The sequence below is a fragment of the Mauremys mutica genome, chromosome 3 (genome assembly GCF_020497125.1).
Source record: "Mauremys mutica isolate MM-2020 ecotype Southern chromosome 3, ASM2049712v1, whole genome shotgun sequence".
NCBI classification, from domain to species: domain Eukaryota; kingdom Metazoa; phylum Chordata; order Testudines; family Geoemydidae; genus Mauremys; species Mauremys mutica.
This window is the reverse complement of record NC_059074.1, coordinates 128,326,204-128,339,130: the sequence shown is the minus strand read 5'-3', so window position 1 is coordinate 128,339,130 and position 12,927 is coordinate 128,326,204. Positions and strand designations below refer to the sequence as shown.

Sequence of the window (12,927 nt, the reverse complement as noted above, 5' to 3'; positions counted from 1 at the left end):
CTGTCAAACTAACTTGATATCCTTTTTGAGAGACTACAGGCCTGGTTGTTAAAGATAATAGGGTTGACGTAACGTAACGTAAGCTTCTGTAAGGTATATGATTTAGTACCACTCAACATTTTGATTAAAAGCTAAAATGATATAAAATGAACATGGGACACATTTAAATGGATTAAAACCTGGCTAACTGATCGGTCTCGCAGTGTAATCATAAATGCGGAATCATCATAGCGGGTGTTTCCAGTGGAGTCCCACAGGGATCAGTTCTGTACTTTTTAAATATTTTTACCAATGACCTGGAAGAAAACATAAAATCACAATTGGAAAAAAGTCTGCAGACGATATAAAACTTGAGGGAGTGGAAAATAATGAAGAGAACTGGTCACTGATTCAGAGCGATTGGGGTTGTTTGATAAACTGGGCGCAAGCAAACAATATGTGTTTGAATATGGCTAAATGTATATATCTAAAAACAAAGAATCTAGGCCATACTTTCAAGATGGAGCACTCTGTCCTAGGAAACAGTGACTGTGAAAAAGACTTGGGAGTCATGGTGAATAATCAGCTGAACATGAGGCCCTGTAAGATGCTATGGCCAAAACAGCTAATGCAATGCTGGGATGCAGAAACAGGGGAATCTTGAGTAGGAGTAGACGAGGTTATTTTATCTCTGTGTTTGGTAATGATACAACTGCTGCTGGAAGATTGTATCCAGTTTTGGTGCCTGCAGTTAAAAAGGATGATGTTAACGTGGAGAGGGTTCAGAGAAGAGCCAAAGAATGAGCAAAGGATTGGAAAACACTCTATAAAAAGAGTCCGACTCAAAGAGCTGAATCTATTTATCCGAAAAAAGAGAAGGTTAAAGAGTGACTTGATTACAGTCTTAGAAATACCTACATGGGGAAACAAATCTTTAATAATGGGCCTTTCAATCTAACAGAGAGAGGAATAACATCATCCAGTGACTAGACGTTGAAGCTAGACAAATTCAGACTGGACATAAGGCATACGTTTTTAACAGTGAGAGTAATTAACCACTGGAGTAATTTACAAAATGTAGTACCCATTCAGTTACTAAATTTATAGTTATGCTTTAAATGTAATACTATATTGAAGTGTTTGAATTTTTGTTTTTATGACACTATACTAATCTTTTAAAATTACTGTAGGATTAATGCCTCGAGGAATTGTTATAGGAACTCTTTTGGGAATGGTACTTTATGTACGATTTAGTCCAGATGACCAGGCTGTGGCAGTATGTGCTGGAAATCGGATATATATGTTAAATGCAAAGGTGAGTTGTCTTTTCTCTTGAAAATTAGATATTGAAGATTCTAGAAACATGTTCACTTTCAAATTAAACCATACTAATTAAAAGCAACATGTTTTTCGGAAAACCTAATACATATTGAGCAAAAATATTCATCTGCTCATAAATGACAATTAGCATGGTTTAATGCTTGATATTAGTATATATCCTAGAAAAAAGACAATGTTAAGATGATGTTAAGGTTCAGAATATGTGTCAGTAACTTAAAGGTAGAAAACCTTACAGGGATGTTGTAACTATTCCCAAATTAAGCATTATAAACTGAGGAAATTCAGAATTAAGGTTACACTTAAAAGATATCATCATAAAGCTGCCGCAGTTAGTACATTACTCGTGTGGCTACATATTAGGCTCCTTGTGTCGAGGATGCATGTGCTCGCCAGGCATGCTTTTGTCGATGCACAGTGTTGTGCATTGTGGATAGGTATCCCAGCGTGCAACTCATCATTATCCAGTGCAATGTCTTTTGGGAAGTTTTGGCAATGCGCAGTGGAGCAGAAACAAGTCGTGTATGGATGACTGGGAGCAAAGGGTCAACTTCCCAGCATGCAACTTTCTCCATCCCATAATGTCACCCATATCCCATAATTTTTGTGCTTTTTTTTTTAAATATCCCATGAACCTGCATAGCCCTCCTTGCTGTTGTCCATCTCTCACAGAAGCATGGAATCTACACAGCTCTGTACTGTTGTTATGAGCATAGCAAGCACTGGACACACAATCCTCAGGTATTTGCAAAGCAGCAAGAAGAAACAAATCAGTGGAAACAGGATGATTTAGTGGAGGACAGACTGCTGTGGGACATGGTGAAAATTCAAACTTGTGGGGTGCCATTAATTCATGGAGCAGCTACAGACAGTGAAGATCTGCTTCTGGGTCCAAGAAACGAGTACTGACTGGTGGGATCACATTGTAATGCAGGCTTGGGATGATGAGCAGTGACTTCAGAACTTTTTGGCTGAGCAAGGTCACATTCCTGCATCAGTGTCACACTCACTCCACCTCTCCAGTACAGGGACATCAGAATAAGAGCAGCACTGATAGTGAAGATACGAGTGGCGATCTTACTGTGGAAGCTTGCAATGCTTGCTTGCGACCAGTCAGTGGGAAATCATTTTGGAGTTGGAAAATCGATTGTGCAGGCTGTTGACATGCAAGTATGTGGGGCCATTAGTCGCCTCCTTTTGTGCAGGATTGTGACTCTTGGCAATGTGCAGGATGTAGTGGATGGATTTTCAGCAATGGAGTTCCTGAACTGTGATGGAGTGATAGACAGCATACACATCCCTATTTTAGCAGCAGGCCACCTTGCCCCAGAGTGCATCAACAGAAAGAGCTACTTTTCTATGGTTATGCAAGTGATGGTGGATCACTGAGGATGCTTCACCAACGTTGGCTGGGCAGGGAAGATGTATGATGCTTGCCTCTTTAAGAGCACAGGACTGTTAAAGTTACAAGCAGGGACTTTCTTCCCCAACTGGTGAATTAATATTGGTGATGTTGAAATGCCAATAGTGATCCTGGGGGCCCAGCCTAACCTTTGTTCCCGTGGTCACCTCAATGGCACCAGGAAAAGATTCAACTACCAGCCCAGCAGATGTAGAATGACAATTGAATGTGCTTTTGGTAGATTGAAAAGACAATGACATTGTTTCTTCACAAGACTGGATGTCAGTGAGAGAAATAATCCCAGTGGTTATAGCTGCCTGTTGTGTCCTGCATAATATCTGTGAGGCAAAGGGGAAAAAATTGCCTCTGGGGTGGATGCAGAGGAAGGAGCCTCAGTAAGTGCACGAAGGTGGAGCAGCTGTCTACTGAGCTTGAACAACCAGACACAAGGGCTATTAGAAAAGCTCATAAAATTCAGAGAGTCCTTTAAAGAGCACTTTAACAGAGAGCCACAGTAGTGTGTTGTGGTGGACTGTGTTCTACTTGGCCTTGCAGTTTTGGGGTCTGTTAGGAATTGTGTGTTGCTTGGTACACATCTATGAATATAAGACTGTCAATGCACCTATTGATTTTGTGGTGCTTGCTGTACATTTATGATTTGATTATTACGCTGTTTATTCCTGTTCCTGTGAATTGTCACTCTGTACAATAACAGCTAAGTGAGTGCTTTCAGTACCACTTGGCACTTTGCAGCATATGTTGTGAACTAATGAAGATAAAATATTTTCCAAATAGAATTTTGAGTAACAAAACAACTGCCAAAAACAAAATTGTGCAATTTTAAAGCAAATACTTTAAAAAATTTAAGTTCTAGTCCATTAATTTATTAAGGGGAAAGAACATCCATGTGCATTTTGGCTGTACATACATCCAATTGTGACTCGTACAGGTCAGTGTATGCGAAGCTGTGGTTGTCCTTACTGTCCCCCAATGACGAGTGGTAGGGGTAGGGATGTGGCCCCTAATACCGTATGGAATGTTGAAGGTGGTGGAAGTGCTGTAATGGGGTTCTGCATGGACTGGAAAGGTAGATGAGCCTGTGCTTGTTGAATCTGTGGGTCCACAAGAGTCTGCAGCATCTGTGTTTGCTTCCGGCAAAGCCCCATTATGTCTTGGTGCATCTCCTCCTTTTTTCCTTCAGGGACTCCAGGGCCTTTTTCCTGTCTTATTTCCTTCTCCATACAGTCTGCAATATTCATCCTCCAGGCCTTCTGTTCATGATCTGGTGCTGCAGTGGCTTGCAAGATCTCTCTGAACATGTCATCCTGAGTCCTCTTCTTTCTCCTTGGGGGGCGGGAGGGATAGCTCAGTAGTTTGAGCATTGGCCTGCTAAACCCGGGTAGTGAGTTCAATCCTTGACGGGGCCATTTAGGGAACTGGGATAAAAATCTGTCTGGGGATTGGTCCTGCTTTGAGCAGGGGGTTAGACTAGATGACCTCCTGAGGTCCCTTCCAACCTTGATACTCTCTATGATTCCTTCTTATCTGGGTAAGACATGCTGCAGGTGCGGAGAGGGATCCCCTCAAGGGTGCAGTGACGCAACTGCTAAAGTATCTTTGTCAGTGTAGTCACAACAGAAAGTGAAAGTTAAGATCCAGAACACCCTTCCCTTGCTCCCCTAAAGTTTTAAAGAAGACATGATTATTGACACTTGTCCTTCAAAGTGTTTATGCATGACACCACTCATAGTATCAGCCATGGTTAGTGTGGCCCACCAGGGGCAAGGGAAGTGAGTAGGGATTTGCTTAATTATCTGAAAGTATTTGTATAGGGCAATGGCACTGAATACTGGCACCGTTTTCCACATATGGTGGTGATTTTAGTCAATATATCACTTCTGAGAATAACAAGGGGACAAAAAGGACAGCTGCTGCTGGTGTCCCTTTCATGGATCCATAGGATTGGTGCTACACCCCATCTTTGAAACAGTCTGTAGGAGGAACTCTTTCTGTTTGCCAGACCCCCAAGGGGTCTCATTCTTCCTCCAGGATAGACCATACAGCCTCACCTCTAGGACTCCAGCACTCCTACTTCACACCATGAGTTCTGTTCAGCAAATCCAGCTGTGATAGGCTCCTGTTGGAGACTTGCACACTTCAGGGATTAATACACCTCCTGAAGCGTTTGTAGTGACATTCAAACAGTGTTGCCAAAACAGTAGGGTTTATTAACTGGAACACGACATAGGAAGCCCTCTAGGTTAGCATAGAGAACTGAAGGTTAAAGCATAGCCCAAGTCTATTCTGGTTACCCCAGAGCCTAGCCATGCTGTAGTGAACCCAATTGTTCAAACTCTGTCTGTTTCTCAGTCTGACCTCTTTGGTCAGATCCCAGGTGAGAGCCCCCCTCCTTCCAGCAGCCAACCCTTATCCACCCACCTCCCCAGTCCTTTGTTCTCAAGCTGGGGGCTGTTGCTCAATTTCGCTGCTGAGAGATGTAGAAATCTATCTCCTTTTGAGTTTCTGGTTGCTAGGTGTCCATTGTCTTCTTGGATTCTCCATTGATATGGGGTTGGCATCAATTCTAAAGGCACTTGGCCTATATGCCACTAGCTTGTTTACTGCAGTGGTGCCTGCCTAAGTTATCACAGACTGGCATGAGAAAGTTTCATACTGCGGAGGAAGAAATAAGGCTGCCATCCCTAGAAACCTTCAGGAGAGGATTGCAGAGTACTTCCATGGAAGTTTCATCAGGCTCTCTCAGGAGGATTCAAGGGACGTTGCTATGTACATCAACAAACTACTCGGCATGTCCCCTTCCTCCCCCGGCCTGATTCTACAGGAGAGTAAAAGCAGATAACAATTCTACCTCTTTGTTGTACCACTACCTCTTCTAGTATGAGTAAATTAATGCACAGTCAGTAGCTGTGTCCTGCTAAGTTGGGGGTGCCATCACTGTAATGGAAATAAACATATATATTTACCTGCAGTTCCTTCACTACAGTCCAATCAGTCCCGACAGTCGAGCACAGGTTAACTTGGCTTATAATGCTTGGTTTTGAGATAATTACAATGTCCCTATAATGTTTTTTACTCCACAGTTACTGATATTTATTCTCAACCATAACTTCTTTTTAATACACAGCTTTTTATGTGGGAATTTCCTTATTTTTTTTAATTACTAAAAGTTTCATACACAAACGCTAAACAAAAAACCCAAAGATGAATGCTCCTATGCAGTATCTCTAAGGATCTGAGGATATATAGCAGGGGTCGCCAACCTTTCAGAAGTGGTGTGCCGAGTCTTCATTTATTCATTCTAATTAAAGATTTTGCATGCCAGTAATACATTTTAACCTGTTTAGAAGGTCTCTTTCTATAAGTCTATAATATATAACTAACTATTGTTGTATGTAAAGTAAATAAAGTTTTTAAAATGTTTAAGACGCTTCCAGGGCTTTGGATCGAAGCCCAGAGCTGGAGCACAGAGCAGCTCTGGAGCAGTGGAGCTGCATGTTTTTGCCTGGAGCTGGAGTGGAGCCGGAGTATACCTCCAAAGCCCTGGAAGCTTATTTTAAAATTAAATTAAAATGCAGAGAGCCCCCGGACCGGTGGCCAGGACCCAGGCAGTGTGAGTGTCACTGAAAATCATCTCGCGTGCCGCCTTTGGCACACATACCATAGGTTGCCTTCGCCTGGTCTTCGTATTGGTCTTAAATGATTTTTTTAATTTGAATTTTCAAGGGCAGATACACCATTACCACAAAGTAACTAGAGTGGATCAGCTGGTCACCAGAGAAGCACAAAGCAGCCAAAGCATACTAGTAAATCTTTCCCTTAATTTGCAGTTGACTGAATGGCTTGCTGTATTAGTGAGACTGGTGCCTTGTTGCAGTTCTCTCAGGTGTGTTGCCTTAATGCACAGTGGAGTTGAGGCAATGGTGCCATGGGAACCTTTCAAACACTTATGATCAAGCTAGCATGCTGCCCAACTATCACTGCTCTTTAAAGATTCCATGTAATCTAGCAGTAAGAACTGTTGACACATGTCCAGTCTTCCTCATACTACAACCAAAATAATCGTTACATGCAAATTAGCTGTACAGGAGATGGTGATTGGTTGAGGTACTTTTTATGTCACAGTGGCCTCTTTTAAGAGTTACTGAGTCTGTGTAGCTTATTTAATCATAGCAGTTAGGTACAACAATCATTAATAGTTTTGTTTAATTACAACCTGACTTCAAATATGCACAGGATTTCAATTAATTGTAACTATATGGAACGTTTGTGTCTGTTTTATTTAAGATATTTTTTGATAAAGAAAAACTGACTCAGATGCTACATTTCTTAAAGGACCCATTTTTAAATAGTTTTAAATCAAAGTAATAGATTTATTTGTAAATTCTCAGAAAAAATATTTTGTATTCAAAGAGTAAGTGTGGTAAGTTTGGCGAGGATACAGTGAATTTTTCATATGAAACAGAAGTTGAATCCCCAATTTAAGTGCAAAATAGAACTCAATAAAACTTAATGGAATTGCAATGCCTCTATAACTTTTTGTTGTGACCTAGATTAACACTGGAAATAAATGGTAAACAATCATTACATGATTTTGAGAGCAGAATTGGTGCCAAGAAAAATATAACATAGTATCAGCCTTTAAGAAGTTGGGAGGGGGAACGGGAGGAAGGAAAAAAAAATACAGGCATGTTGATTTATTATCATTACTGGGGAAAACATTAGCACAAATAATAAGGGTGTGTAAATCCATTGAGGATAATAACATAGAAATTTATAGATGAACCTGAAAGCATTTTTATACGTTATTATGGTTGGAGAAGGAAATACAATAGACAGTGATTTTTGCCAGGGATACAATGCATTTTGGGATAAGAAAACAAGTGTAAGTGAAATAGTATAATGTGCCCCAGTTTGACATTCTTTTTGTAGTGGTATTTTTTAATTACTTAAGTCAGAACAAATGAAACTTTTATTTTGAAGTTTGATCTACTTTTCTTTCTTGTCCAACTAATTGCAGAATGAGGCTATATTAACTGAGTTGGAAGGCCATCTGGCTCCAGTGACTGCAGCTGAGTTTTGCACCTGGGAGAGAAATATGCTTATATCAGTCTCTGAAGACAGAAGCTTTAAGGTAAGGAATTTATACTCTACTTTTAACACATGTAGTCTATTTGGAGTAAAATGGGCATTTCCCCCTTATTTAACATAAGAATGGCCATACTGGGTCAGATCAGTGGTCCATCCAGCCCAGTATACGATCTTCTAACAGTGACTGGTGCCAGATGCTTCAGAAGGAATTAATAGAACATGGCAATGTATTTAGACATCCTTCCCCTGTCGTCAAATCCAAGCTTCTGGCAGTCAGAAGTCTAGGGATGTCCAGAGCATGGGACTGAGCACCTGACCATCTTGGCTAATATCCATGGATGGACCTATCCTCCAGGAACTTTGTTTCCCTTCTTTATACTTTTTCCAATTCTAATATATCTTTTTTGATACGGGACGACTTGAAATGCACAAAGTATTGATGGTGTGGCATTATATTTTCTGTCTGATTATTGATACTTTCCCTAATGGATCCTAACATTCTGTTAGCTTTTTTGACTGCCATGGCAAATTGAGCAGATGTTTTCAGAGAACTATCCACAGTGACTGCAAGATCTCCGTCTTGAATGGAAACAGCTAATTTAGACCCGTCATTTTGTATGTGTAGTTGGAATTATGTTTTCTGATGTGCATTACTTAGCTTTTATCAACACTGATATTTAATCAAGATGATATAAAACACATACCCATTAATTCCCTGCTCCTTAGTTGAACTGGTTGGGAATTTCCATCAAAATAATTTTTTTTGAAGGGAAAAAATGCAGTTTCCACAAAATCAGAATTTTCCATCAGCAAAATCTAAATGAAATATTTTGCGTCAGGTCAGTTTGACCCTAACTGAAATATTTCAGTTTGTTTAACTGAACAGAAAAGTTTGGTGTTGACTAGTGTGAAATGAAACTGCATCTTCCTATGCTGCTGCAGTGCCTCATGAGAGTTTTAGTTTGGATGCTTCATATCCCCATTCACTCCTGTGGGCAGGTTCCTTGGCCAGACTACATCTTCCATGATGCGCTGTGGTCTGCCCTTTGATCAAGTTACATGATGGGGAAATGTAGTCTGGCTGGGGAGCCCAACCCATAGGGAAAAATTTGAGCATGAGACTGGTTCCACGAGGTACTGTGTTACCTGAGGAAGATGCAGTTTAATGTCAAACTAACTCAAAACATAATGTTCCAAGTCAGTTAAACACACTGAAATAAAGTGTTTCAATGCAGGAATGTCAAAATGTTTCATTTCATTTTGACATTTCTGAATAAAATTCTTTTGTAACTTTTTTTGTTCAGTGAACATTTTTGTTGTTTTGACTTATTATTCCAAATTTGGACAAAAACAAATGTTAAAATATTGGGATTTCATGCAGGATGGAAATTCTGATTTTTCATTCAGCTCTAGTCTTTAATTTATCTTGGTGAAAAAAGTGTGTGGGTATGGGTGTGGATGTGGTCCAGATCTTGTGGAAAGGAGTACATTATCAAGAAAATACATCTGCAGAAAAAATTCCCTGCAGTTGTTAGTTAGCTCTTATTTTGGTGTCCATGCACTGCAGTGCAGGGGTGAGCTCCGCACATAGTTCCAGGAAGGTGGCTTTGAACATGTGAAAGTTCCGCAGTCATTGTTCATCATCCCATATCTGCATCACAATCCGATCCCACCACTCAGTGCTTGTATCCTGAGCCCAATAGTAACGGTCCACCATATGAAGCTGCTTAGTGAATGACAACATCAATCTTGAATTGTTTCTTTCCTTGTCACACAGAAGGGCAGGTACCACAGATTCTTTTTCAGATTTGCAGCTCATGAAATACTGCAGGATGAGCCACATTGTGTTCATAATACTCATCACAAGACTGGAGTGTAGTCCAGTATCCATGCTTTCAGAGATGGCGGGTGCATAATTTACAAGGGCCAGTTGAAAAACAGTGTGAAACGTAGTCAGAAGCCCATGGAATGATGGGATGGAAAAAACTGTGTCATGGGATGGAGAGCCTGCCTCCAAGATGCACTGCGATCCATTCCCAGAACCCTTAGCCATAGGTGCTGAGTTTCTAATCTGCCAGGGGGTGCTCCCCCCAGACTCCACCCCAACTCCACCCCTTCCCCCCCAATGCCCCACCCATCCTGCTTCTTTCCACTCCTGTCCTGACCCGCCTCTTCCCCGCCCAGTTCCACCCCCTCTCCCGAGTGAGCTGCGTCCTCGCTCCTCCCCCCAGTGCCTCCTGAGCTGCAAAACAGCTGATCCATGGCAGGTGGTAGGTGCTGGGAGGGAGGAGGAGGCTCTAATCGGCGGGGCCTGCCAGAGGGCAAGAGGCGCTGGGGGGAGGGGGAGGTTCTGATAGGGGGGCTACCAGTGGGTGCTAAGCTCCCACCATTTTTTTTCCTGTGGGTGCTCCAGCCCTGGAGCACCCATGCAGTTGGTGCCTATGCTCTTAGCAGCAGAAGGTGGCAATTTGCACAGTGGGATAAATGCCCATGGTGTTCTGCTCTCTCTGTTGGTGCTAGAGCACCACCTGTAGATGTGCTCCGCCAACACAAGGAGTGTTATGTGAACATGCAGAAGCGAGGTAATTACAGTGGTTTATGATCATCGATGTGATTTAAGTTGACTTAGGCCATGTCTGCGCTACAAATGTAGGTCTGAAATGGAGCAATTACTCAAGAGGCTTCAGTACAAGTTTATGAATTTTTAAAATATAATTTCTCCCTCCTAATTAAGTCTAACAAATACCTGTAGTGGCAAGTCTTTAATTGTTTTGAGACTGTACTTATATAAAAATAATACTCAAATATTGTAGCTGGAACACTAGCCACAGTTAAGGTTGAACAAGTTTTTCCATTCTAAGTCATTGTTTAGAATTAGTCATAACTTTCTTTCGCTTTTAGGTTTTGGATTGAAATTTCCTAGGCTAGTTCTATACCTGAAGAGAATATTTTTTTTGAATGCTTGTAAAACTTTGGCCATTTCAAAGTATGATAACAGAGGAAAACACACTTTGTTCCATTATTAAAACATTCTTGTAACTTTTTGAACAGTTGTGAAATGGCTGGAGATAGCATTTAAATTAGACAAATTAAAAAAGCTGTCACTGAGGCCTGCTCTACACTAGAGAGTTAGGTTGATGTTAGGCACCTTATGTTGACCTAGTAATATCAGTATGCTACAATGTTTCTCCCGCAGACATCACTTGCCTGCTACATCGATTTAATATCTCCACCTCTGTGAGAGGCGAGTGCTTAAGTTAGGTCGATGCAATGGCAGTGTAGACCTGCATTGCTCACCTACCAACTGCCCAGTTGAGCATGCCAGCTATATGCTCCAAACTCGCTCCTGCCTGGACTGCACGGGAGGTGGTGGATCTCCTCGGTCCATGAGGAGAAGAGGCTGTGCAGGCACAGCTCCGATCCAGCCATAGAAATGTGAACATTTACGAGCAGATCACTCGGGGCATAGGGGAGAAGGGCTACAAGAGGGACCTGCAGCATGGCGTGTGAAAGCCAAGGAGGTGTGGCAGGTGTACCAAAAGGCAATGGAGGCAAGAAGTCACTCTGGTGTGGTGCTGCTGTAGGCTGAGCTATAGATTATGGATAGGGCTTCATGTCTGTCACAGAGGTCGTGGAATTCACGGATTCACTTAATACTCCATTCAGCTCCTCAATACTTGGGGCTTTCCATTAGGCCATTTATATGTTCAAAGTTCACAAGCCTCAAGCCTTATGCTAACTAAGGAGGTTAATGTCTTTCAGGATACAGTTCCTGCATCATTTCTGAATATAATAAAGGCAAGCTAGCCCTATATTCTACAGTCCTCCCTTTGATAGGTTCGTTAACAATGACCCTATCACATAAGTTTAGAGTCTACCCCTTTGTTTAAAACCATGCTTTTTACATAACACACTAGATACAAGTAGAGGAGAATTGCCCCCTGCCCAATTAGCATATGTGTATATGTGCCTTTGTCATGTAACAAAATTTCGACCCTGTGACCCTGCACTTCATTTGACCAAATAATATATTTTTGATAATTGGTTATTACAATCCTGGACTTTTCAGTATCCAGTATTATTCACTATATGTCAGCCTTCTGATAAGAGCCTCTTACTTGGTTAGCCTGAAAGGCTACCAACGACGATAACGATGGATTCTGTTGGTACCTTCCTTCTGGCCACACAGCGGTGTGTTCGTCTCAAACATATTGTATCTGCCAATGTACTGATACCCCTTTTCAGAACAACAGGCCATCGGTGGAATTTTCCCCATTTGGGTGATAAACTACCAGAGGAGGTACATTGATGGATTCATTGTAGACATTGTCTTTAAGAAGACCTATTGGATGGATGACCCCAAGTGACCGAACACATCCTTACCAGATTGAACACGACAAAGAGGGTTTGGATGGGAGACACAAGGTTTTGCCATGATGTAATCTTTGCTCACTAATTAAAACTCTTATTTAACTGTGTCACAGACCCCATACCTGATTGGTAGCAGTCTGGCATTACAAGCTTCCACAGAGCGGTCACCACTTACTTCTCTGCTGTCAGTGGAGCTCTCATTTTAGTGTCACTGCGCCAGAGGGCTGGGGTGAGCTCTTTTCACACTTCCAGGAAAGTGGCCTTGCGCATCCCAAAGTTCTGCAGCCAGTGTTCGCCATAACGATGTGATCCTACCAGTCAGTGCTTGTTTCTTTGGACAAGAACTGACACTCCACTGTGTTCAGCTGCTCCATGACTGCCAACAGCAACCAGGAATTTTTTCTTTCCATGGTTTCCAGCAGGGCTATTTGAAAAGAATTGTTATATTCTGCATGGTGACTCCTCTAGCGGCTCTGGAAATACTGCAGAATCAGGCGCGTGGTGTTTGCAATAGTGAAGAACTGCGCGGGATTCATGCTTCTGTAGAGATGGTGAACGCGCGGGTTTGATAGGCTTTTGAAAACAGGCACGAAATATGGGCTGTAGAACAGTGGGATAGCTACCCAAGGTAGCTCTCTGTATCAGTGAAAGCACTGCTAGTGATGATGTGCTCCACCAACACAAGGACCGTAGCATAGACATGCACAACCAACTTATTTTCTGTGGTG

The 12,927-nt window shown here is 41.8% G+C and overlaps 1 protein-coding gene across 15 annotated transcripts in view; it reads left to right on the top strand.

Annotated features, from left to right (window-relative positions):
• Positions 1–12,927, top strand: part of WDR27 (WD repeat domain 27) — a 227,850-nt gene that overhangs the window by 18,887 nt on the left and 196,036 nt on the right. For all 15 annotated transcript variants that reach the window (XM_045008729.1, XM_045008731.1, XM_045008728.1 and 12 more), the window contains exons 4-5: positions 1,170–1,294; positions 7,758–7,871. In XM_045008729.1, coding sequence (XP_044864664.1) covers positions 1,170–1,294; positions 7,758–7,871 — 239 coding nt within the window. The remainder of the gene's footprint in view (positions 1–1,169; positions 1,295–7,757; positions 7,872–12,927) is intronic.